Source organism: Halichondria panicea, chromosome 6 (genome assembly GCF_963675165.1).
Source record: "Halichondria panicea chromosome 6, odHalPani1.1, whole genome shotgun sequence".
Classification (NCBI taxonomy): Eukaryota; Metazoa; Porifera; class Demospongiae; order Suberitida; family Halichondriidae; genus Halichondria; species Halichondria panicea.
In genome coordinates this window covers 1,120,927-1,148,006 of record NC_087382.1, presented here as the reverse complement: position 1 = coordinate 1,148,006, position 27,080 = coordinate 1,120,927, and the positions used below count along the sequence as shown (strand labels likewise).

General features: G+C 40.4%; 1 protein-coding gene and 3 long non-coding RNA genes across 5 annotated transcripts; 3 read left to right on the top strand and 1 right to left on the bottom strand.

Moving 5' to 3' along the window:
* The first annotated feature begins 3,636 nt into the window (after window positions 1-3,636).
* Window positions 3,637-5,374, top strand: LOC135337980 (uncharacterized). The gene is made up of 3 exons (XR_010395394.1): window positions 3,637-4,048; window positions 4,161-4,384; window positions 4,441-5,374. It is a non-coding gene; the product is annotated as an uncharacterized LOC135337980 (long non-coding RNA).
* A 939-nt stretch (window positions 5,375-6,313) lies between these two features.
* LOC135337536 (uncharacterized) lies at window positions 6,314-7,583 on the top strand. Its single transcript, XR_010395164.1, has 3 exons — window positions 6,314-6,712; window positions 6,809-6,886; window positions 7,090-7,583. It is a non-coding gene; the product is annotated as an uncharacterized LOC135337536 (long non-coding RNA).
* Window positions 7,584-10,280: 2,697 nt separating this feature from the next.
* Window positions 10,281-25,193, top strand: LOC135337532 (uncharacterized). Its single transcript, XM_064533469.1, has 11 exons — window positions 10,281-10,399; window positions 15,083-15,195; window positions 15,372-15,670; window positions 16,102-16,203; window positions 17,734-17,913; window positions 18,077-18,169; window positions 18,321-18,425; window positions 21,321-23,587; window positions 23,637-23,705; window positions 23,926-24,264; window positions 24,438-25,193. The coding sequence occupies exons 2-11, from the start codon at window positions 15,191-15,193 to the stop codon at window positions 24,471-24,473; spliced, it is 3,495 nt and encodes a 1,164-aa protein (XP_064389539.1). The 5' UTR covers window positions 10,281-10,399; window positions 15,083-15,190; the 3' UTR covers window positions 24,474-25,193.
* On the bottom strand, window positions 11,945-13,625 carry LOC135337533 (uncharacterized). Of its 2 annotated transcripts, XR_010395162.1 has the most exons (4): window positions 13,379-13,625; window positions 12,937-13,015; window positions 12,692-12,779; window positions 11,945-12,387 (listed from the first exon to the last, which is right to left on the bottom strand). It is a non-coding gene; the product is annotated as an uncharacterized LOC135337533 (long non-coding RNA). The 2 variants fall into 2 exon arrangements; XR_010395161.1 differs by having other exon boundaries at window positions 11,945-12,779; window positions 13,379-13,620.
* Window positions 25,194-27,080: the final 1,887 nt, after the last annotated feature.

Sequence of the window (27,080 nt, the reverse complement as noted above, 5' to 3'; positions counted from 1 at the left end):
ATTTTGCCGCCAACCTTGTTACTTATGCATCTGCATGTACACTCATGCACTGACTTAAGAGATGCTAGACAACAGCCAGGTCTAGCTACTAAGAGTATAAATTAAGGATCTATAGGCTAGCTAGCTCGTATTCAGTATTCACTCATTAATATAAAAGTTCAAAGGTCAAATTGTGAGCAAATTGTAAAAAGCAAAAAAATTTCTCCCCCTCCCGTACCCACCCTCGTACTTCTATATACTAGCCCCCCCCCTTTCATTTTTCCTGGATCCGCCCCTGCCATACACTTCCCATAGACTGTACACATCCAAGCTAAGACGTCAACATCCTGACCATACAGCCGTCATATATAGATGTAGATGAGAGCCTCTTTTCTGGCTTCAGACTAGTGTGAAAGCCTTCTGGAACAACGCAACAGAGAGCTAAGCTGATGTACATAGTAGAAAATAGAAGAAAAAGGGGATTCCCCAGATTCTGGTGAATAAACTAACGCATACGCACTATCACCCTTGCAATAGGTACCAGGCCGTATTTTCATCGGCCTTGAATTGAGGCCTTGAATCGAGCCTAGTCCTACATTAGCCTCGTACCTGGGAACAAGGCTAGTCCTACATGCGCATGTGCTGGTACCTACAGCGTGTGCATAGCTCCAACACAGCGTGGACAGCAATTTTTGAGTAGTGCGGCCGGAAAAAGACGGCTTCAGCAAGGAAAGGGTTAATAACAATAATTATTATTGAACAGTAATAAAATTCAATATACAAATTAATTATTCAACATCATATAGCAATGTACCACGTCGGTCGTATCATAGCATCGTTTAGACTCTCCACTGCCAGCCATTTGTACGGCAGCTTGACTCCCTCCAAATCACGTTATCCATATATAGCCATACACATCCTCTGTCAGACCAAAATCCCTATACTAGTCTCGAATAAAGCCAAAAGAAGAAGCTGGAGCTTTTCTCTCCCATTCTATTAATAATAATGTTATGTTACGATGATTATAAGGAATCCAATGGTATAATTTTGTGTGAAGTATTATAACAACATCATGAAGGTCAACTTCAACAAGTAGACTTTAGCTATTTGTAAGTTAATTTCTTGTGTAAAGCTAGCTGTTTATATTTAAGATTCTAGCTCAAGATACAATGATAATTATAGTGTGATGAAGGGTCTGGTACACCAACTCTGGTAGCATCGTGTATGTCCATTTTCTTGGATAGTAGCCACAGTGGTTCTAAGCTTTTCCAGGCTTATTAAGCTTTATCGAAGCTTAGTATAACCCAGCTCAGGAGCAGCAACCTTGAAAATCCGGGATATCTGAGGTGAACAGCAGTTTCCTTTCGGAACAATGGTTACATATACCCCCCACCCACCACCCCACCCACCCTAGGAGAAAGAGCGTAAATGACGAGAGGAGGAAGCTGCTCGACTGCATGCGGACTGCAAGATGAGATGGAGAGAGAGAGAGGAAGCGACAAGAAACAAGGGACAGGGGTGCTAAATCTGGGACAGTCCCGGCCAATTTGGGACAGTTGGCACCTATGCGCTATAGGATCTATTCCAGACCTTCTGGTGACCTGCTAATTTTCAGCACTGTAGTTTTTCATGCCCACAATTATTGCCAATTTAAGGCAAGAACTTGGAAAATCTATAGACATTCGTCGAAATGACTTTTGGCCATTCTTTTTTAGTGCATCCCCAATTCTTTGCAATACTCAGACGGTTTGGGCTCGTGATTGTTGAGCTCTTTTAGTAGTTTTCTTCCTTCACATTTCCTAGTGCACGATATCTCTACAAACAAGTATTTCTCGAGATGTTGATTGCATTGACCCAGTGTATACTAGACTTGTATCTTTCATATTATTGAATTAGCCTCTCGACAATGTGCATGGGGCTTGTTTTCTTTCCCTGTATATAGCTATATAGCCATTTTGTTAGACAGCTCTTGCAAAAATCTTGTCCACAACAATCCGTCAATACCGGGTTCATTAGAATACTATAGTGCAAATTATTACACTGATAATCTTAATTCCGGTATTTTGTCTACAAACTTGTAATTATATATAGCCAATGCGCTCTATAATAATTGTGTTACTGTACTGTAAGACTACTATTAATAGCCTAAGGTCATGTGCTTTTATTAACCGGGCGCGTTTAATTCTATAAACGCTCGCGACATTAAGTGAGCGCGGTTGTCCTGATGTCCGCGCGCGGTAGGAGACATGCACACACAGCGCGCGCGGTTAAACAAAGAACCTCCAATCTCATTAGTCTGCACAAAGTCAAAGGTCAAGCAATCATGTCCTACAGTCTGCATCGATAGCCAAGGAATACCTTGAGTTAATTTGAATTCAGATATGATTTATTGACCTTTGACCTTGTGCAAACTGATCTCAAATTTTGGTGGCGGCTCTTTGTTTAACCGCGAGAGTTTAGAATTAAGCGCGCACGGTTAACAAAACATCCGCGTGCGCGGTTCATCGTGGCGGTAAGCGTCTCTAGCTCTGTGCCTTGTCTGACTACTCAGCCATAGTTGAAAGTCGCTTTCTTCTTTCCAGTGGCCTGGAATCGATGACAACATTAGCCAATGTAAATTGTAAGGCCTAAACCCCAAAATGTTGACAGTGCAGAAAGTGATACCTTCAGTCTAGAGTGACCCCCACAAAAAGGGAACCTTATAAATAATATCATTGTAATGTATGATTTTCTAATAAAATTATTCCTTTTGTGCATGCGTACGTGTGGCATGGGTATTATTTTCTGAGGGTATATATTGTTTCCTTGTGTGGGCAGGATTTCCTTGTGTGGGAATGATTTCCTGTGTGGGCATGATTTCCTTGTGTGGGCATGGTTTCTGAGGTATTAATTTCTGTGGGTCACTCTCTGAGGGTCACTCTGCACTGCCAACATTTAGGGTTTAGTTTTGGTACTGCCCCATACAAATTACACTGGCTAATTTTGTCATTGATTACACACCATAGAATCGAGGCTAATCCTACCACCAGATTGATCGAGTCGGTCCCTACCAGATGAAGTCGAGTTGATAAAACACCGTCATCGAGTCGATTTATTCTTCCAGTTTGGGACATTGACCAACACATGATATTTTGTATCGCCATTTTGAAACAAAAGGCTCACCATAATTATATATGCATGCATGCATGGGGTGGTATAATGGACTACACACACATGCAGGGCCTTGTATATTGTGAGCTGGTTCACTCAACACATTGTCCATCACTCTCTCTGTGTGTGTGTGTGTGTATTATTGTTCCTGCATGGGTATTGTGCAAACCTGACACAGCATATACCGTATATAAGGTGCAAATTTCGTGTTTTTTGAGAGCAGAGCAGTTAACGCGAACAAAAACTGGGATTACAACCATCCCAGGGTAGAGTAATAACACTGATGGCATTCACACATGCTTATGGATTTATACCTTCATAAATTTATGGAAGGATGAGATCCAATTTCATATACATGGATCTTGAAGCTTCGCGTGCATGGCTGCATAATAGCAACATTGAATGGATTCCTAATTACAGAATCGTCCATTAGCGGAAGCTTCACTTTACAATCATCCTGGGGTAGAGTAATAGCACTGACAGCGTGCATGCATGCTTATGCTATCCTAGCTGGGCGGAGCCCGGCACCCGTTCCCAACGGGTGGCCGGGTGACACGCTTATATAGGATTTGTACTGCTGCACTGAGGAGTGCAGCCCAATCAGATTGCAGTATTGCAAGTGGTTGGTTAACACCCACTTAGCTAGGTGGGTGTGCAGCTGGGCGGAGCTGCCTTGAGCAAAATGGAGAAAGTTACACAAGTTGTCACAGCTACAGAAGCTGCTAACCAGCTTGGAAGTAGTCACTTCTTTTCTGAGAGACAGAGATGTCTTTGCTGTATTGCCTACTGGATTTGGAAAGAGCCTTTGCTATGCTTGTTTGCCTGCAGCATTTGACAAAATATTGGAGAAGGAGAAAGGTCATTCTATTGTAGTAGTAGTAGTTACTCCAGTCCTCTGCTGGCCATCATTCATGATCAGGTATGTAAGGCTAGATAGAACATACATATAATTATACGTACATGTGCATATGAGCTGTTTACACATAACTAGATCATTCTAAGCTGGATGCTTTTATTCTATTATTATATAGGTAGCCATCTATTGTTCTAAAGGCATCTCTAGCACATATGTCTCGGGCGAGATGTCTGATGCAGCTACAATGGATGCGATCTTCCACGGAAAGTATCAGCTAGTATTCTTTACACCTGAAATGATCATCAGCAAGAAGCATTGGAGAAGACTTCTGGGGGGAGATGTGTATGCTAATAGACTCAAGGCTTTGATAATCGATGAAGCTCATTGTGTGAAGAAATGGTATGTATTTGACTCATCGTTTATTATTAACATGTGTACCAATAATATTATTGCAGGGGTGAGACTTTCAGGCAAATGCTGTTGAGAATTAGAGAAGTGCGCAGCCTCATTCCAACATCAGTTCATGTGATGGCGCTAACAGCAACAGCTACCCGAAGTGACATTTCATTCATTTCTCGTATTGTTGGCCTAAGAAACCCATTTGTCATTACGAGAGTCCCAGTAATCCCAAATTTGATTTATGCTGTTGGATTGTTCAAAAGTATACCAGAGACATTCCAAAACTTGGCCCAGAAATTGGTAATCGAGAGAAACAAGTTTCCCACAACAATCATATATGGACGTTCTTTTGGTGTGTGGTGACATGTACCTCTTCTTTAAGGATTACCTTGGAGCTGCATTCACAAATCCTGATGATGCACCTGATCTTCCTGAATTTCGCCTCGTGGACATGTTTACAAGTGTCACTGATCCAGCCCATAAATCTGAAATCATTCGTTTATTTAAGGGTGATGGCAATCTTCGCATTGTTGTAGCTACTATGGAATTTGGTATGGGTGTTGATTGTCCCAACATTCGGTAAATCATTCATGTTGGCCTGTCAGACGATATCAGTAGCTATGTACAAGAGACTGGTAGAGCAGGTCGAGATGGTAAACCATCACGTGTAACCCTTTTGAAGGCAAGAATTTACCATCAAGTTGATAATGAGATTAAAGAATATGCTTCAAACTTCAACACTACAGATTGTAGAAGGGATAGTCTTTTCCGAAATATTGACAATTACAAACATGTTGATCTCGGTTTCAATTGCTTGTGCTTGTTCTAAGTCATGTTTATGTGGACAGTGTGACCTAAGACTTAGTTACTTCTTTCAGCTAATTACAAATTTTATTTTCATTATTACCTGTGCTTCAAGAAAGCTGCTATATCTACCGAAACATTTCCTGCACATTTTGGGCAATCTGTTTTTATCACTGCCATTTACAATACTGTTAATGTCGACATCAGCACACATCTGTTCTTCCTCATTCTCCAGTAGCATTGTCCACAGGTCCAACACTTCCTTTCCAGCTGGACCATCAAGAGCTCTCCTGTTACCAGGCCTTGATAGCTCATCCCCACATCCAAAACATTGTAGCACTTGGGCCATTCTTGCTCAGTACTTTATTTATTTAGTAGCAAAGTCATGTTGTTCAGTGCCAGCCAGTGTGGTGCAGTGCGGTGCATATTGCGTTTAACACCCACTTAAAATGATTATATTCATGATGCTCCAAGCAGTATTACATAACACACAAGTACAAATCCTATATAAGCATGTCCCCCGACCTCCCGTCAGGGACGGTCGGGCTCCGCCCAACTAATGCTATCCCTTCATAAAATAATTCATGGAAGGATGAGATCCAATTTCATACATGGATACACCTTAAAGCTTCATGGCGGAATCCATTCAATGTTGCTATCATGCAGCCACGAAGCTTTAAGGTGCATCCATGTATGAAATTGGATCTCATCCTTCCATGAATTTATAAAGGGATAGCATAAGCATGCATGCATGCACACTGTCAGTGTTATTATACTCTACCCCAGGATGATTGTAAAGTCAAGCTACCGCTAATGGACAATTCTGTAATTGGGAATCTATTCAATGTTGCTACACAGCAAAAAAACATAATTATGTTATAATAATTATGAGATGCATCATCGTATTTTAGTGTTAAAATGACAGAAATGTATGCTATTTCAAAAAATGCTTAACATGTTTTATGTTACTGTAACGAATGTGTTTTTACTGTCACAGTGTATCACGCTACAGAATTGTCCATTAGCGGTAGCTTCACTTTACAATCATTCCGGGGTAGAGTAATAACACTGACAGCGTGCATGCATGCTTATGTTATCCCTTCATAAATTCATGGAAGGATGAGATCCAATTTCATACATGGATGCACCTTAAAGCTTCGTGGCTGCATGATAGCAACATCGAATGGATTCACAATTGCAATTATACAGGATTGTCTGGAAGCATGTAGCCTGTACCTGGAAGCATACAGTCTGTATACTGCATGTATATAAAGAATCACATTTTCTTATGACCATGCATGCATGCGTTCACTGCAATTACTCTCAAGTTGTTAAAGATTTTCTTTGGATATATCATCATGAAGATTTCAGTGATTGCCACTGTGGCTCTGCTATCTCTCCTGGCTCTGGCCTCTTCTGCTTCTAATCGTTATTATTATCAGGAGATACTTGCCCAGCTGCAAAAAGATGTTAAACAGGCCGATAAGCATATGCATGCTATGGCTGAACAAAAAGATGGCCCAGGTAAGTACCTTCCATGCACCAACACCACCATGCACAAGAAGGTGACATGCACCATTAATTCACATAATTATTTGGCATGATTATTTTATTCTACAGCTCGTCAGCAACACTATTATCAGCTAAAGAATGCCCTGCTACAACAAAATGGCCCAGCTGCTCATGTCAATGGAAACGGTATGAATGTCATACATATCATTTATTTTTGTGAACAATATATACAATAGGATAAACAAGCATAATTATATAATAATTCAGTTTACCTCTATATGTAGTGCATGCTAAACTCTAATGGTTCTGTGTCCTAAAATCTAATTGTTTGATCAAAGTATAGCGATGGCATATACATAATAATTTTTCCTCCGCTTGATCTTGTGTAGGTATGACCGTCCAGTTTGCCTATTATGGTTTATCCTGTGTTCAGTACGAGCTCGAGTACTTAGATCAATACGTTAGCACTAACTGGGTCAGGAAGTTGTGTAATGGAAGGACCAGCTGCTCTGGAACTGTATCTACTACAGTTCTCATGGATCCTTACCACGGTTGTGCAAAAGACTTTCTTGCCATTGCAGAATGCCCCAATGGGGACGTCATAACTGACTTCTTGTCAAAGGAAGCTGAGGGGACGACGTTTTCTCTGCATTGCTGAGTATTAGTAAAACCAGTAGGTTTTACATAGGATTGGCAGTGGGTTTGCCCGTGTTTAGCAATATTTCAATTATTTTGACTCATGTTCAAACTGTTCTATCTCTGCAGGGAAAGGCCACATCAAGAAACTGGCTGAACAGATAGTTTATTTAGCCTTTTCTCTCTTTGTATCTCTCATTTCATAATCCATAAACATTTTAATGAATGAATATTTTCATTTTAAAAATTGCACTATTTCGACGTTTCACCGCTCTTTGTCTGACTGACTAAGTAAGTAAGTGAGTAAGTAAGTAAGTAAGTTTCTTGCCCAGCATTTACTCCAAGTACAGCCATCTCCAGGACATTCTGCACAGGGTTTCCAAACGACTACAACCTGGATTACAAAGCGCTTCTTCAGATTTGCGATTGCTTCCACGAGGCAGATGACCTCTCAGTCTCTATTTCTCTTACCTAGACAATTCCGCCATCTTTAATGACTCAGCAATTGCGTTGTGGCCAATAATAATAGATAGGCGTGGCTAATAAACCGTGCGCCTAAAATCAGTGCAGCAGTGCTTTTCCAGAGCCTGAGGTGTTCCTTTTCTTCACACTGTTCAGCTCTAGCTCCCTTTCTCTGACAGGCATGCTATATGCACTGGCTAGATATCATGCTCTTAAAATGGCTGTCATTTAATACTGATTCGCAAATTCAACATAATTATCAAGTAATAAATTATTACTCATTATACTATAATTATTAGTCCAGAGATATTTGAGAAGATATCTGATTAGTCCTGTCTTCTCTTCTTGTACTGCCTCTTGACGTTCCACTTATGCATGTCATGATACGTAAACTGTACTGAAAAAGAAAGGGAATCCGACTAGAAAAACATTTGCAATGTGAAAAATTGCTAGGATTGGCCAGGGGAACCACAAAAAAGCGTGGGAACAAGAAATCAGACGAGAGCATAACTCCAATCCGTTACAACGTCATGAACATGTACAATACATAGTATATTAAATAATAGATTGTGTTCCAGATCCACCTATCAGCTTCCATCCACCACATCATTCCATGCAGTCACCAGTACGGTCCGTGCATGTTACTACGCATGGATGGACTGTGTGTACCTGTGCTCAACACTGCATGTATTAGGAACATCAATTCATCACAAATCATCATGATTATGTGCCCCACATTCTAAAATGGATGTATAATAAATATATATAGGGATTGGTCATCACTCCACCAGTAAAAATTGCGTGGCATATTGGCTGGGAAAACATGGGAAAACTACCAGTATACATGTGATTGACGTTGTAACGGATTGGAGTTATGCTCTCGTCTGATTTCTTGTTCCCACGCTTTTTTGTGGTTCCCCTGGCCAATCCTAGTAATTTTTCACATTGCAAATGTTTTTCTAGTCGGATATATATATAGCTGAACTGCATGCATGTGTATAGCTGCTATTTCATTAGAACTTTTTAACTGATTGATCTGTCAACTGCATGCATGTGTATAAGTATACAGTGCATGCATGGAACCCCTCTATAACGGACACCTTTGGGGAACATTGTTTTGGCCTTTATACAGAGGTGGCATTTGTTGAGGGTTGTTTTGTATATACACAAACTGTTCATTTGGGACCTGGGTGCCTGGCCGTTATATAGCAGCTGGCATTTATTCGGAGGTGGTTCTTAACACAGGTTCCACTGTATTATACCAATTAGCTATGAGGATAAAAAGTATTATAATTATTTATTGCTTTTTAATAAGTGCTGACATCAGCGTTTTACATTCAAATTGCACAGGAAGCGACTCATCACCGACTGTGCAGATATTTTTCCATATTGCACACCCTGAAGTATTATTGCACACTTGTTATTGCACACTAGGAAGTGATTCTTATTTGGAATAAAACGTTTTCAGCAGTGAGAGAACAAGAAAAACATAGTTTACACACTTATAATTATTGTTTTGTCCGTGCCTAGTAACTGTCACTCGTGCCTTGCAGGCACTCGTGCAGTTACTGGCACACACTCGTGATAATCTTCAGTATCCATAGGATAATATCATAATATAGTTGTTACTGAAGACAAGAGACATGCATGTCGATGTATAATGTTGAAAGAGCTTAATATGTCGTATTTGATTCAATTGATGATTCCTATTTACATTTATATTATAGAAAGTTTCTAATTGATTTGTACTGTGTAATAGTTATAGCAGAAACGTTTTGCAGGTGCAAATTTCGGCTATTTGGCTCTGTGTCCTAAAAACTAATTGTTTGATCAAAGTAGAGGAACAAACTGGGCTGATCTTGGTCTCTTATCTTGGATTGCAGAAGGTAACTAATAGGCACAATAAATACAGACTGTGGATATGATATTAATCTACTTGTGGTCAATATTAACTTCAGCACATGATCAGCCCCACCCATTTTTCAGCAAGCAAGGGGGTTTCTGGGCAACTAGGAAACCATTAAGCTACGCCCCTGAGGTTAGTGATGCACAACAGTCAGTCAGCATTGTTGAGTAGTATATAGGTTAGTGCAGATACTGCAAATGTTGTCTTCTGTTAGCTCATCCACCAACTCTGCTTCATTCTGACTAGCCATTCAGTTTCTAAATCTCTCTACGTATATGGTATACTACAATGTAGTACACCGACAGATATGACATTATCCTCGAGACAGAACCGCAAGTATAGTCTTCAGCCACCTCGCTATTCCGGCAAAACTGCTGTCTCAAGCGTGATTGGTCAAAAGGCAATAACAGTTTCTATGTTAAATTTGATAGCTGGTGTTGGGTTGCAGTTGTGTGCATTGTTGTCATTCTTATAACTTTGGGTGGCTGGCTTTATAAGTGGTACCTCGTTGTAAATATAGTTATGACATCATCTTTTCTTGGGTGTGTACTGACGTAATCAAGTTTGGTAGTGTCACTTGAACATGATGATGTAAGTATTGTTTGTTACTATCTGCCTGGATGAGTTTCAGGGCTACATGTCAGCCTGAATGTTGTGTCGATCTATAATTGGAGTTGGTGATATACAAGAATCAGGTATAATAATTATAAGCTTATTAAGCTTTAATTAAGTACAGATAATCAATTATGATGGGGGTTGTCAATGCGTCTATAGTTAGAGTTATCTCGATGGCTTAGATGACAAGTGGCTATAATTATATCCGACTAGAAAAACATTTGCAATGTGAAAAATTGCTAGGATTGGCCAGGGGAACCACAAAAAAGCGTGGGAACAAGAAATCAGACGAGAGCATAACTCCAATTCGTTACAAAATCAATCACATGTACTGGTAGTTTTCCCATGTTTTCCCAGCCAATATGCCACGCAATTTTTACTGGTGGAGTGATGACCAGTCCCTATATATTTATTATACATACATTTTGGAATGTGCGGGCACATAATCATGATGATTTGTGATGAATTGATGTTCCTAATACATGCAGTGTTGAGCATGGGTATACACACAGTCCATCCCAGTGGCGGATCCAGGAAATATGAAAGGGGGGTTCCAAACTACGAGCGCGCAGTGTGAGTAGTGAAAGTCGCGCATAGCGCGAAATTTTTGGGGTTACGCCCACTTCCGGTCACACGTGACTAGGTAAAATCCCAGGGGAAGTCCCATAATAAACTTGCGTAGAGCCAGTGGTATCGCCACTGCACCGGAAGTACTGCAATAGTACACAAATTTATCTGCAATTGACAGAAAAAAAATTTACGGGAAATTTACTAATTTCAGTATACTAAGTCATAATACTATGCTCTGTATCTTATGCACACACTGACCTATTAACATGAATTTCATCATCATAGTTGCTGCTCATGCATGTAATAACCACAAGAAAATTGCACGCAGATAGATAATTTAGTTCTCTGTAAATTTCAAAAGTGTGGTCTGAAGCCAAGATTGACTTGGTGTCATTTCAATTGGGGCCATTTCCAGCTTCCTCAAGGTAACCCACACTTATTACTACTAAAAGAAACAGTATGAAATTTCCAATTATTTAAGCAAATTTCCAGTCATGTATGTTGTATATTTTCCGAGATATCGATGTACAAAGATGACATAAAAATACTATGTACACACAATTGTAAACACACACAAGAATGAGCAATGAATAATAATGATGTTTAAAAGCCATACATCACACATCAAATTTGTCACAGTATACAGAATCATCAGCAGTGTATATGGGCAGACTCAATGCGTTCCACGAAGGTTCTTGTGGACCCTGTCGTCTCTGTATGTAAACAGTAAAGAAATATACACATGCACGTCCAAAAGTTGAGTGAGAATGAATATTCATTACTGTTAAAAGTGGAAAGTGTGTCTATAGACAAAAGTGCTTGTATTTGTTACAGTTGCTCAAAGCAAATAAAACGTAGCATAAGTAATAATCCCAACTTTCAATCGAGATGGAAACCAAAAATTGTCAAGGAGACGTTGAAATGTAGTATACATATTTGCAACGAAAAACTTTGTAAAACCACAAAACTTGCCTCAGTTGAAGAGATTGAGGAAGTGCTGCAACAAAAAGTAGCATGTTTTACAGTTGAGGATGACCAGCTTCCTTGCCCTTCATTGTGGACAGATGCAGATGAGGGGGATTTAAGAGTATGGTTACACTGTGTACATTCAGCCGGCACAAACAAATTGGTATTTTCAAGAGATATAGACGTTTACCACATAGGTCTGACAGTGCTTCACCTAATCCCAACTAACCACATAATTGTACAGCTCAGTAAAAGTTACAAAAAAGGTGGAACATTTATTGATCTTAAGGCATTCGCTGAGGCCCTTTCGAAAGACCCTGACCTAAGTGGCATTACTGATTTACACAGACCTCAAGTTATCCAATCTATTTATGTTAGTACTGGCTGTGACTACATCTCATTTTTTTCTGGCGTGGGAAAAATTACTTTTCTGACAACTTTTTTCCAGTATGCATCATTTATAACAGGCGGACAACCCATTGGAAGCATGGGAATTCTTGAGACCTCCTCAGCACTATTATCATTCTTACGTCTAGTGGGTTGTGCATATTTTAAGAAACACACATCGGCATTCGAACACCCTACACCAATTGCTCTGTACCAATCAATTGGTATTGTTAACCCACTTAAACACCATGAAGAATGGTTACAAATAATCAGAAAGACTATCTGGCTAAGGGCAGATACAGAAAGCCATAATTTACCATCTACCGAAGCTCTGGCGCTACACTGGAAGAGATGCTTATGGGTACTTCAAATGTGGAACAGTGCAACACAAAATGACATGGACCTTCCAGGTACACACATTATACCCTGATACTTATGCATGTGCTCACCTTGTTAATTCCTATTTCAGCTCTCACTACACATGGATGGAAGCGAGAAAATGGAGAACTGGGGATTCAATGGGATTCTCCAGAAAACCTGACAAAGTCAAAGGAAAGAGTGGAATATGTATTATCCGGGTGCAAGTGCAAGACTGGTTGCACAAACAAACGATGCAAATGTTTCAAACAGGAAAGAAGGTGTGGGCCTGGCTGTAAGTGTGTAAACTGTATAAATACACAGAGTAATCACCTACTTGAAGAGGATGATGTACACAATCTTGTATTATCAGAGCAGTGCCATTCTAATTCTGAAGATGACTATGTTGAGACAGACTGTGAGGAAGATGAAGAAACAAACGAAATCATGAATGGACCAGACAATGATAATGAAGATGTGTTTGTATAGTATGTCAGCTATGTTTAATGAATACTACATGTCATTCACATTGGGGCCATTTCCAGCTTCCCTGGGATTATGCTTCAAAACTTATACAGTCTGTACTTAAGATACTAGACAACACATAAAACAAAATTCAGCGATGTATCAACTTTCAAAGTGCTACCAGGGCCAACCAAAGTTGATAAATGAATCTTCAAATGTTGGCCTAATACTATAGCACATTATTACTCGCAGGATAGTTGGTTTCTTGTTTTGACTTCAGTTATACATTATATAATACTCCTTTATTAGCTTACCATTACTTCTCAGTCTCATCTGTGGCCCAAACTCCTGTAGAACATCAGCAAACATGGGCAACGAAAGCGTTCTTTGGCATTGCAAATTTATGAACTCCGCCCATTGTAATTAATTTTACAGGAAGTTGATGTGCAGTGGCGATACCTACTGGAGCTAGCTAGCTCTGCCACGAACAGTCAACTAGCTAACCTAGGCTAACCTGAACACTCCTTTGGCAGTTGACGCATCAGAACAATAGGTACAATCATTGAATCAAATTACAATAGCTACAATATACTGATAAATAGCTAGCTGGTAGCTGTAGTAAAGCCACAATAGCTTAGTCTGAAAGGGGGATCCATGGCATGCACCCTGGGATCCCCCCTGGATCCGCCACGTACTGCATCCATACACACAGTCCATCCATGCGTAGTATAACATGCACGGACCGTACTGGTGACCTGCATGGAATGATGTGGTGGATGGAAGTTGATAGATGGATCTGGAACACAGTCTATTATTTAATGTATTGTACATGTTCATGACGTTGTAACGGATTGGAGTTATGCTCTCGTCTGATTTCTTGTTCCCACACTTTTTTGTGGTTCCCCTGGCCAATCCTAGCAATTTTTCACATTGCAAATGTTTTTCTAGTCGGATTCCCTTTCTTTTTCAGTACAGTTTACGTATCATGACATGCATAAGTGAAACGTCAAGAGGCAGTACAGAAGTTCAAGAAGAGAAGACAGGACTGATCAGATATCTTCTTGAATATCTCTGGACTAATAATTATAGTATAGTAATGAGTAATATTGCTTGATATGCATGTTGAATTTGCGAATCAGTATTAAAATTAATGACAGCCATTTCAAGAGCATGGTATCTAGCCAGTGCATATATATAGCATGCCTGTCAGAGAAAGGGAGCTAGAGCTGAACAGTGTGAAGAAAAGCAACACCTCTGGCTCAGGCTCGGAAAAGCACTGCTACACTGATTTAGGCACCACGGTTTATTAGCCACGCCTATCTATTATTAATTGGCAACAAGGCAATTGCTGAGTCATCAAAGATGGCGGAATTGTCTAGGTAAGAGAAATAGAGACTGAGAGGTCATCTGCCTTGTGGAAGCAATCGCAAATCTGAAGAAGCGCTTTGTAATCCAGGTTGTAGTCGTTTGGAAACCCTGTGCAGAATGTCCTGGAGATGGCTGTACTTGGAGCAAATGCTGGGCAAGAAACTTACTTACTTACTTACTCACTTACTTACTTAGTCAGTCAGACAAAGAGCGGTGAAATGTCAAAATAGTGCAATTTTTAAAATGACAATATTCATTCATTAAAATGTTCATGGATTATGAAATGAGAGATACAAAGAGAGAAAAGGCTAAATAAACTATCTGTCTAGCCAGTTCCTTGATGTGGCCTTTCCCTGCAGAGATAGAACAGTTTGAACATGAGTCAAAATAATTGAAATATTGCTAAACACGGGCAAACCCACTGCCAATCCTATGTAAAACCTACTGGTTTTACTAATATATAAGTGATTTCATACCTGTCGCTCGCATGTATAACTCACTATACATAAAATAATCATGGAGGTATTAATGTGTTTACTGCAAGTCTAGCATTTATGATAGTTGCATGGCATTATCATAATTATAATTATGTCACTAATCCTCCCCCTCGAGTCAACACACACTTTCTATTGTGTATTACTGAATTGCAGATCTGAAGTTGAGAGTGTTGTAATACTGTCTAAAGCTGTGGCTGCTACTAATCGTATCAAGTCTTGATAAGCTAGTGAGGTTACATTGGAAGAAAATAACTCCCTGAAATGAGGTTAGCTATAGTGCATGACACTATACTCACTGGTTATTCCGCGCAGCTATTAATATATATCAGTCGGCATGCCTATATAATATAATAGACACTTCATGGCTAATTCATGATGTAAATTCTATCACACACATGCACACCCAAATTAATGACTGAAATCATTGTATCTCCCCATAAAGTGACGACCTTACTAGACAACTCTACCAGGCCAGTCATGATGGCTGTAACCAAAAAGTTCTTGAGCTGCTGCAGAGAGGAGCACCACCCAACAGTGACTACTACAATAGAGCGCATCGTGGAGACACTCCACTACACACGGCATGTGCTCACAACCATCTCTGCAGTGCAGAACTACTCATTAAATTTGGAGCGATTTTAGCAGCTTCAGATGACGATGGCTACACTCCCTTACACTGGGCATGTCTCAACAACTGGAAGGCCAGTGCTAAGCTGTTACTGGAGCACCACTGTCCCACAGGTGAGCCTGGGTGTTAGTGCAGCTGTGTCAGTAGGTGTCTGTCATTTTGTCCAGATGTGTGGCAGTGGCGGCCATTGTAGCTAGCAAAGCTTCACAGTCTACATTCTTAGATTTAATGGGTGTCATGTCAATGATTTGCCCATGAAAAGGCAATTAAGGCATTGTGTTCATTCCCCTGAAGTATACGCATCTTATATTAAATTATGGTGGCCACTATTATTTTAACGTACTTACAAATACTTTTTAGAATGTTTCATGACCTGGTAGGTACTATATAGGGCTATCCTCATTATGGAAATACTAGTACAACAGCGGCTTAATCTTGGCGACTTGAAGAATAACAAATTACCTTAAGGTGAATATTTTCGCGGGTATTAATTTCTGCTATTTGTCAGTTCATAATCACTTCCTGTTCAACCAACCATATACAGATATCAAGACCAGTTATGGAGTGACTGCTGCTGATTGGGCCAGAAAGTATGGATACTGTGCCTTGGCTGACTATGTGGAGGGATTCCAGCCTGTACCTAGAGGTGAGTTATAGCCATCAGCTGTTGTGCAGCTGTTGTGCAGTAGTCAGTATAGGTATCTAGTGAGTTACATAGTTGGTATACAGCTCTAGAATCAATGGTTTCCCTGTGGTGCCGTGCATGCACAGTCCATACATTCAATACAAGTGACATGTCTCATGCAGTTAGCGATCATATTATAATTTCTCTGAAGGTGTTTGGAACGTAATTGAAAATTCAGCAACGATTCAGTGCACGATGCAATGTTCACCCCAGAAGAAGGCCATGCAGACAACCACTGTCCAGGTTCCAAATAAACAGTTTATACAAAAACACGCAACCCCTAGCCATACTGCAAAAAGAGCAAAGCTATGCCGGATTTTGCAGCCGTCGGAGAGCTAGTTAAGCAACAACCTATGTGCAGATGCTCCGGAGCTTTCCTTGGTCCAAGCGTTGTGCATTCGACGTCACTTGCTACAGTTGCAAGCTCTTCTTTGGGCTTTATAAAATCTATCTAAACCACGCCCATGGCAGTGGCATGTCTAATGAGGGTCTTTGGGGGCCGGCTTGAGCACCCCCTGGCCTCCCAGACAACCATGAGAGTAATTTAGCTATCCGTACTGGTCTATATAGCTAGCTAACTGAGCTAGCTAACTGAGCAGTAGTCTCGAATTCTCTTACGTAAATAAAAGTACATTGGCTCGTGATGACCACGCCCTATATATTGAGCATGCATAATCAGCATTGGCAAGTTATACACTGACGTGACAGGTTCTCAAAAAACAGCTGACCTTTTTTTTAAATTTGAGCACCCCCTGGTCAGTAGTGGATTTAGGATTCTTGAAAGGGGGGTTCCAGGGCTCTGAGCGGGTCAAGGACTGTAAATTTAAAAAGGTCGTCACTTCTTCGAAACAGTGAGCATGGCATTAATTAACACACCGAATTTTTTTTAAAAAAAGGTCATCACTTTTCATAAGTAGTCTGCATGCACTACACTGGAGATTTTTTAGCCTTCATAGTCACTGAAACTGCACAGACAAAGCTTTGCAGGACTAACAAGGACTAAAGGTAAGTGAGAAGTGCAAGTGAAAGCTAGTAAGAAAGGAATAACTTGCTAACTAGTTGCTTGAGCCTCCCACTCACTTCTTTATCAAAGGGGGGTTCAATTGAACCCAAAGAACCTCCGCCACTGCTGGTTCAAGTTCTAGAAACGCCCCTGCATGGACCCACGGAGGCTTTTAGCCATCTTGTTGGAGAGCACTGCCGTCGCTGTTGAGTCTTATATATAGTACCGTCAAGCATAGCTCCTTACTTTCTTGAACTAATGAATGAAAAACACCTTGGAAATCGTGTATGCCCAGCCTAGCGCTGTATCACTATGTATTTTTCTATGTATCCTACAGCTGTTGACAAATGAGATCAATTATTAAGTGTGGTATAATTATGTTTATGACAATGCCTTATGGGACTATTTGTATGCTAGGCCCCTTCGGTATACACTTGGTCTCTTTGGTGGCTCGTTACCTTGTATAACTAACTATTATGACATTGTAGATCCTCTGTCCTTGTACCCAACACTGGAACAGCTGAGTCAGCTGGAATGTGACCAATGGCAACTTGAAATTCTCCGCGAAGCCAAAATCAATAATATTGACGTGCAGTGGAAGAATGTTGTGGGAGCTCTAGTGAACATCGGAAAGTACAAGTTGGCAGAGAGTGTGTGCACACAGCAAGGTCAGTAATTAGTTAATTACTGCTCCTGTTAAGTAACGAGCGTTTGTATAACATTTTTGTTTGCGAGAAACAATGTTGTACACCAGATTTATCACAAGGAAAGTAACTTTTTCTATAATAATTATGTCTGTATAGTGTACAATGTAAGTACAATTAACTGCAGGGGAAGGTGAGAATACTCTGTCAGTGAGTGCATTCTATGGCTGGCTGGGCTGGGTCAAGCATCTTGTGGAAACAGTGGGCCTCGATCCAAAAGGTGAAATGAAATAGTGATCTCAAGCTTTCATTCCTATAGACTAGCTCGTTAGTCTGAGCCCATGCATGCACTTGTTTATTGAGTATGAGCCTACAACCCATGATTGCGGCTCAAATTAAACTACTGTTATTCGTTCATTTGGTGTTTGCAGCTACAGTCAACAAGGCTGGTGACACTCCAATCTCTCTGGCCTACAAAGGTGGACACTGGGAAGTGGTAAAGTATCTCGCCATCACTCATCACTGTGATACAAAAAGTAAATCACACATGCAGAGTTTAATGGGTTCTGTACAAAGCACGTACTGTATAAGATCAGGAGCATGGTGATGCTAATACAGTGTTTCTACGAGCATCAAACATACATGCTAGTGGCTAAAAATTAACAGGTACTTGCAATTGTATGACATTACGATTCTTGCCAGGAAAATTTAGGTAGCAATGTGTCAAAATTTCTTCTGATTCGGCTCATTTCCAAAGGTTTTCACTGATAAAACGATACGTAGAATACGGTAGAATCGCTGGGGCAGATTAAGATGAACAATTAAACCCCTCTTCTCGGATCTCATGTGGCCAAAGACACTAGAAAGAGTTATTTGAATGACTGTTTGTGAATCCCTTTATTGAACTCTCAGCGTTGAATTCATTTCCATTTACCTGCCGAATGATTCTCGCTAATATCTGCTATATACTTCGCCTCGATTCACGTGCAGATTTCTGCAACAAGCTTTCCCTCACTGACCTCCCGATTGATAATCTAATCCAGGCCAGCCACACCCAATATCCTAGTAAAACACTTCCCATTTGCAAATAATGGCATGTGAAGGGGGTCCTTGATGTTTTTGATAGCCTCCTGGATCTGCAAGACACCTATAGGTGTCGTCTTGCAGATACATGATCAATACATAATTATGATGAAGTTGGTACCAAACCTGGAGCGTGTGCACCCTCGGCTACTAGCTCGCCAAAGGACATCTTACGTTCATCGTGCTCTTTCTCTGAAACGCCTTCTTCCTAATTACCGCATACATTCAGCTTGGCTATAGCCGGGCCACGGAATTCTGCCATAAACGCGTGCCCTGCGTCCATCAGAAATATCACAGAGAGCGCACAAGTTTCTAAAATCGACACATGGAGTAATTAAAAGCGTAATATTTCGCCCGTGTTTTGGTGCGTTCCCTCACTCAAACGTGTATATATGGGGAGAATCTTAAGGGGGGAATTTCACTGGGGTTCACGTCTTGGTTTTGGTACTTTTAAGGTTTCAGCACCCTCGAGACGTAATTTGGCAAGTAGCCGAGGGTGTATGTGGTAGCAATTACCTCATTATGTCCTGATAGGTGTCGACCTGCAGTTCCAAGAGTATACTTGGAAATCACCGAGAACACAAGAATCCCCTGCACTTCCGACCATTATGTGGAAAAGGGGAGGGGTTTAACTAGGGTATTGGGTGTGGCTAGATTAAGTTACCATATAGGGAAAAGAAGGGGCCAAAATTTAAGTCAGTAGGTGAGAGCTTGATGCATAAATCTGCACATGAATCGGGCGAGGTAGTAGAGATTGAAATTTTAGCGAAAATCATTCGGCAGGTAAAAATATAATGGTTAAAAAAATTCTTGCACTTGAAAAATGAAATAATTTAATTGTAATTTTGTGTTGAGTGGCAATACCATTTTTATAGGTTAGAAGTTAAGTAGCATAATAATTATTATGTAACTGCATAATTATAGATCTAGCGCTTTATTTTCGAGGAACTAATTTTTGCGGATTGCTCATAATAAAAATTTTGCGGATTTTAGTTTCAAGGATAGAGGTTCAAATGATCATACCCTACTGTATACAGTACCAGAAATAAACAACGATACTGGAATATAATTTCTAGGTCAATCTGCGAAAAACCTGTTTTTATTCCACGAAATGAAGCGGTGTATTACTGTAATAATGAAAGCACCGCGGGTGCTGATGCCTCGGTGGAGGTGCCAAAGCTACATAACATAAAACTACTAATAGCTATAGCTTTTATACACACATTGATTATAATTATCATGATGAACATCTTTAATTTTGCTGCATCAAGGGCATATACGCCCTTGGCTGCATCATAGATTGAATAGGGAGAGGGATTGGAAACGGAAGTAGCGTCACGTGACATTTTACATTGAATTTGCAGCATGGGACCAGAGAGTCTTTGATGTCAATCCGTGTTACGGTTGCTCAACACGCGGGAAACAATATTTCATGAATTATGATCACTACAAGATATTCAGAGCCCCCCTAAAATGTCATTCTCATGCCCCCTAATGGTGAGCATCAGTTGGAAAAGAAAAAATACATTTTTGACTTTTGTGAAGAGAGCTAGAGGTACAAAACATGCTATGAGATCTTTATGTACCTAGAATGCTTCTAATATAGCTAAGAGACTGTGCAACTCATCGGTGTGCTGTGTCCCATATGGTCTCAAATGTCAGTTGGAAGTGCAAGTTTTAGTACAAATGCAGTATAATCTAGCAGACAAGATTTTACCAACGTTAGATACACAGCCTCGATTAAACCCCGGCGTAGCGCGGATATAATTCGAGGTAACTTCCGTTTCCAACCCTCTCCCTATTCAATCTATGATGCAATCAACCGAATAGTGGGTAATGATCAACCATGATTGTTGTTAAAAACGATCGATGCCAAAAGTTCAAGTCTAAAATTATGGCTGCAAGTCAGCAGAGCCTTGCATGCAGCTCTCTGCTCACTCTTGCAGCTAGCGTTCTAATGCAGAGCTAACTACTAAGTAGAGTAGTAACACTCGTGAACAAGTTTTGCTACGGACTCTTCTGAAAAGGCTGCAATAGCATTCCAAGTAGGCATAACTCGAGAACGAAGCATTATTTTGCAAATCCACGAATTAAAATCCAAGTAAACATGACTAGAAGCCTATAGAAACTCTTACTTGCATTTGATTCATCCTTGAGCAGCTGTAGCGGTCTACACAGACACACACACACACACACACACACACAAACACTCTACCGTATACCTCGCTTGCGCATGCGCACCGAGGCATAATTATGGTATATATAATATGACGGTCATGCATACCAATTTATAGGTTGACTGTACTAACGTAAAATGTATTTACTGAACTACTGAATTTGTATTATAGGTTTCCTCTTACTAGCAGTGAAGCAAAAATATAAAGTAGAGTTCCTACTGGCAGAATGCCACAGCGATCCAAATGTGACCGACAAAGATGGCAAGACACCTCTCGATTTGGCCAACAACCCTGAGATCATAAAGCTCCTCTTGAAACACGGAGCCAAGGCTGCCAATGTCTACAAGGAACACAGCAAGCTCATCGGAAAGCTCTCCTCTGAGCGACCCCCACACCTTCCTCTGTTTGTACTCATCATTGGCGACAGTGGCGTGGGAAAGAGCACTCTGTTGAAGTCCATTCTAAGCTCAAAGGGGTTTTGGTCTATATTCCAGAAGGCAGCACCCGTAGATGGCGTCGATGCGAGGACAGTGGGGATCATACCGTACGAAGTATATACCAAAGAGTTTGGGAGAATCATCTACTTTGATTTTGCTGGCCAGAAAGAGTTTTACACGAGCCACTGTGCCATTCTGGAGAATGCTGTTCAAACCTCACCACCTATTATTATCCTCTGTGCTAAGCTTGTAGAAAGTGAGCAGGCGATTATTGATTCCATGTATCGTTGGTTGACCCTCGTCCAAAACCAGTGCACCAATCTGAAGGGCAAAGCACATGTCATAGTAGTTGGTAGCCATGCCGATCAGGTGAAGGGACTGGGTCAAGATCCACGCGCCAAAGAGGAAATCTTTGCCCCCATTATCAAGCAATTCTCAAAGTTTGAGTTCAAGGAGTTTATTCCAATGGATTGCCGTTTTGTTGATTCGGATGACATGAAAAAAGCGAAAGAGCAAATCAAGAAAAGTTCCACTATTCTCCGCTCTCCAGAAACCATCAGCCTGAATGCTCACACTTTTTACATCTACCTTGCCAAAAGCTTTAAAGACGACCATGCTTTGTCGTTAAAAAATGTCTATGAAAGAATTAAGAGCGATCTTAACGAAGATCTGTCAAAACGCACTCAAGATATTCTTTCTTTCATACCCAGCACCATCCCTCACCTTGTAGAGATCTGTAATCAGCTGCATAAAAGAGGACTCCTCTTGTTTCTCCGCAATGACAGCTCTCCAGAGAAGTCTTTCTTAGTGATTGATCAAGCAATACTTTTGTCCAGAGTAACTGGGACTGTGTTTGCTCCTGAAAGTTTCCGCCAGCACTGCAAGCTAGCTTCAAGCACTGGAGTGGTGCCTTTGTCGAAATTCAAAAAAGCATTCGATGGCTTCGACGTAGAAATGCTAATTGCCTTCATGTCCCATTTAGAGCTGTGTTTCGAAATTATAGACAAGCAAGTCTTGGATTTCATTTTAGAGGAGATTGCTTTTTCCACTGACAGAGCTGCTTCTGTTTCTGAGCCTGATACTCGATATCTTTTCTTTCCAGGGCTGATTCGAATCGAAACTCCAGAGCAAGTGTGGGAAGAATCTCAAAACATCCAATACCACTTTGGTTGGATACTCCAAACATCTCAAGATACCGAGTTTTTTGATCCTCGCTGCTTTCAGGTCCTCATTCTGAGGATAGTGTTCACATTCCGACTTGCCCCTGCCCTGAGAGTACAGCATGATGTCCCTTCCCTACAAAGATTCTGCTCTGTGTGGAAGAGTGGGATATGCTGGTGTAACAATGATGGCATCACCGCACACCTCGAGCTTGCTGAAAATGGTCGATCTCTTGTTCTCAAAATGCGCACTGACACACTTCGACCTGAAGGTATGATTCATCGCTCCAGAATTGTGAGCATTATTCGTGAGACTGTTGAAACTTTTGGCCGCAATATAAATATGATTGAAACCGTGATTGATCCAAATCAAGTCGTCAAGCATCCTCTGAAAAATCCCTCTGACCTCCCACTGGTCAACATCACAGATATTGCAGCAGCTGTTTCCTCCAACAAAGGTACAATCAAATCGACGCAACAAATTGCCTTTGCCTTCAAGCATCTCTTACAGTTTGAGCCGTACGCTGGCCTGGATCAAAGCACCATACAGTGTATCCACAGTGACAAGAATGCCAAGAAAGATGACAAAATCTCCAGAGCTTTCATTTCCCATTTTGCCAGCAAAATTTCCGACCCCGACAGTGAAGATCAGGATCAAGTAGTTCGAAACAGTCGCATGTACAGAAGAATCCTGAGCCTTTCTAATATTAAAATTCAGAATGCCAGTCCCAGACAAGTGGTCCAGGCCCTTGAGACGTGGAGGAGTGAGACTGAGGGAACTTACAGCTGTCTGAGGGAGACTCTCAATAAGTACAGCGTCTTCACTGGGAGAAACCCTCTGGTGAGTTAAAATGATGAATACATATCTCTATTTCTTTATGTACATACAGGACTTAGCTGGTGTGGCTCATGATGATATTGATCCCTCTGTGTTTAGTATCAGTGATGATGAGCAAAAGGTGCGTTGTCCGTATAGCTGCATGCATGCATGTGTACAAAATCTGGGGTAAATTAAATAATCCCTTCGACCCCTTTAATTGGCCCCCACCTTAATGAGTGCTTCAGAATATATAGCTTAATGTTTATATACGTACAAATTAAAGTTCCAGTTTTAGAGTTTACCCTAGACCATGCAGTGTTTGTATGGCTAGTACTATTTTCTACAATTCATGTGTATAGGATCCAGGGACCACCAGCCTCCATGAGTTGATGGTCAAGCATGAAGTCACTTACGAGCAGTTGGATCAAGAAATCAAGGACAAAGACACTGCCCTCATTTCTACACACTTTGATGATTTTGAAAACTACATCCACCGACTTGAGTTGACTGGAAATGAACAAGCTGACGTAAAGAAAATTGCTCAAGTTAGTGGCAATCAAGTGACAATGATCAACTGTTTGTCAATCTGGAGGGGTCACAAACCCAGCGAAGCAACCTTCAGAGTACTGATTACCATTTTATTGGATTTGAGGAAGGAAGATATTGCTACCAAGATCTGTCAATACTTGAAAGAAAAAGTAATTCAGTGATTGTATTCTTTCCAACATAATTATTCCGCTAGTATACAGTGTTGACATACAAGCTTGTTGTATACAGTGTTAATTAATTTCCAGCTTCGTATATAATTATAATTATACCTGCCATGGAATTCATGTACTGCTTGAGTAACTAGTACTTTCTTTGCATGCAGGCCCATACAGTGATTATGAATGCTGAGAGCAACTGACTGCATGTAGAGCTATAGAACTATATGTGAATAGGACTCTTGTACTGAATTGTTTGTTATAATAATTGTATGTGCATGTGATTAATTAGTTTATTTATCACCAGGAGTACATGTTCTCTGCGCACTTAAGGCCCGGGTCAAAGTCTGAATACCAAAATTTAACACAATGTTCATACTGCTGTATTATTTGCAACATACCATTTATGCTACATCAAGATGATTCAACATGAAGCTCAATGTTTTCTTTTTCCAAAAAACTAATTAGCTTAATTCAATTATGCTAATTAGCCCCATAAATGGTGATGACGTCATGCCACTTTTAGTAAGAAAACTGCAAAAAGAGGCCATGAAGATGCCAAGATCAAGCTTCAAAAACAAGGCTAGATGAATAACTCATTGCTAGGTACTAGTATCATAAATGGGAAGAGTAGCAGTTACTGTATTCTTGAGATACACAACATAGCCTACCTCTAGGGTGGCTGCCAGAGCTAAAGAAGCCAGTATAGCTAAGACAATTTTGCACATATTGACTTCCCACTTGGGAAACATAATCATGACAACATACTCCATCTTTTGAGGGCCTAAACAGCTACTCTTACCTTGCTTAAGCCAGCCCCTTTTGTTGCTAAAGATATTGTATAATAGTTCCAGCAGCTAGCTAGGCAAAACACATTGACTCATGACGTCACATGCACTGATAAGGATTATGAATCTCATTAACACTACATAATCTACACAATCTTGGGTAATGAATAAAATTAATGCTATCAGTACAAGGCCCAGGCCTTAAGTGCATGGAGTTGTCACTCCTGATTGTATACCCAATAATTTATTGCTGAAGAAGAGAGACCCTGCTTTTACAATATAAAGTCATTTCGGATCCATTTTCCGGTCCGAATGACTCTATTTCGATGATTTCCCCTCCTTTTCCTTTTTTAATAGCAAACAGCAACTTTTAATCACCATTTGAAAGGTCAGGGTACAGGTATATTGTACGCAATGAGTTACTTGTGGGTTGCAGGCAATGGCTGTATAGGCAACAAGTAATTATTGTCCGAAAGTTTGTGGTACCTTATAGGAATACAAAGACTCTCAAGACCTCTGACGCAATGCTCCCAAAATGTACCCATGGGTTGGTGATAATTTAGAGGGGTCAGAACAAAGCAAGATAGTTATCACTAGTCGTTCAAGGTATAGCCACATCTGGTGCAAATCACTGAATACATTGAGAACATGACCATATATATAGATAGAGTACAAAATGGTCATGTCAGTGATTTACTCTATCTATAATTATAATGGATTCTCTTAGTGAGCTAGGGAAAAACCACGGATTACCCCTATATGGCAGTTTGCATAACAGCAAAACCACAATAGCCTTTTTAGGTTGTCAGCTATGAAAATATACTCTGACGCTTCTTTCTTTCAGTTTGGGTTATATTGTAGCAATCCTTGTTCTGTAGCTGCATGTATAACTATACTGTTGTCCAGAACAAAAGAGCAAGGATTTACTCAAATTCATAGCTGACAACCTTTGCTTTGAGCCCTTGCTCTGGAAAACTGTTGTGCAAACCACATACAGTGTAGCCTCCTTCACAGGCCTTCGTTTTTCTGTTGTCACAATAGGTATCAAATTAAAGTTTTCCGGTTGCCACAATATGTCATTGCAGCAGTAGCCACACCTGAGACGCCAAACTAAAAGCCGCCAATTACATTAAAATAAAATGGCTCACCAGATATGGTATTTTTATAGCTATGACACATTGTGCACTAAAAACCTTTTATTACAGCATGTGTATCACATCTACCTCAGAGTGACCTCTATACTTATAGACAGGTTTCTGGGTGCAAGATATATTAATAATTGTGTCAGTCAAGAGTATCTTGTTGCTCGAGCTCGTAGCTTACAATTCTTACTGTTAAAAGCAAAATATCTCTTTCGTCCCCTTTCCCAGTTATATCTTGAGTAGCCGTGGGTTGGGGATAATGTAAATCTGCGTAGTATATAATTAGATGCTCATGTATATACACCAATTTGAGATGTACATCACAGCTTTAGCAGATGGTATAATAGGACCATAAAAGCAAAAACACAAAAGTTTGTTTGTTTAAGAAGCCAAAAACAACAATCATGTATTTTTAGTTGCACACTCAGCAAATCTATACTGAATATACATTGAGAACATGACCATATAGATAGAGTATACAAAATAGTCACGTCAGTGATTCACCTGATTCACTTAGTGAGCTAGGGAAAAACCACGGATTACCCCTATAACGGTTTACATAACAGCAAAACCACAATAGCCTTTTTAGGTTGTCAGCTATGATAAATGTATACTTTGACTCTTCTTTCTATTAATACTTTCAGTTTGGGGTTATATTCAAACGTAAAGAAATTCATAGCTGACAACCTAAAAAGGTGCTCCGGAAAACTGTTGTGCACACCACGTTCAGTGTCAGTTGCGTAGCCAGGGGGTGGCAAAGGGGGCAAATGTCCCCCTTTTTCTGGATCTCTACTACTCAGCTCAGGTTAGTGTAGCTGATTATCTTGCTGAGCACTTCGTAAGTCAATTATGACGTCATAATTAAGAGGCGTGACTTTCG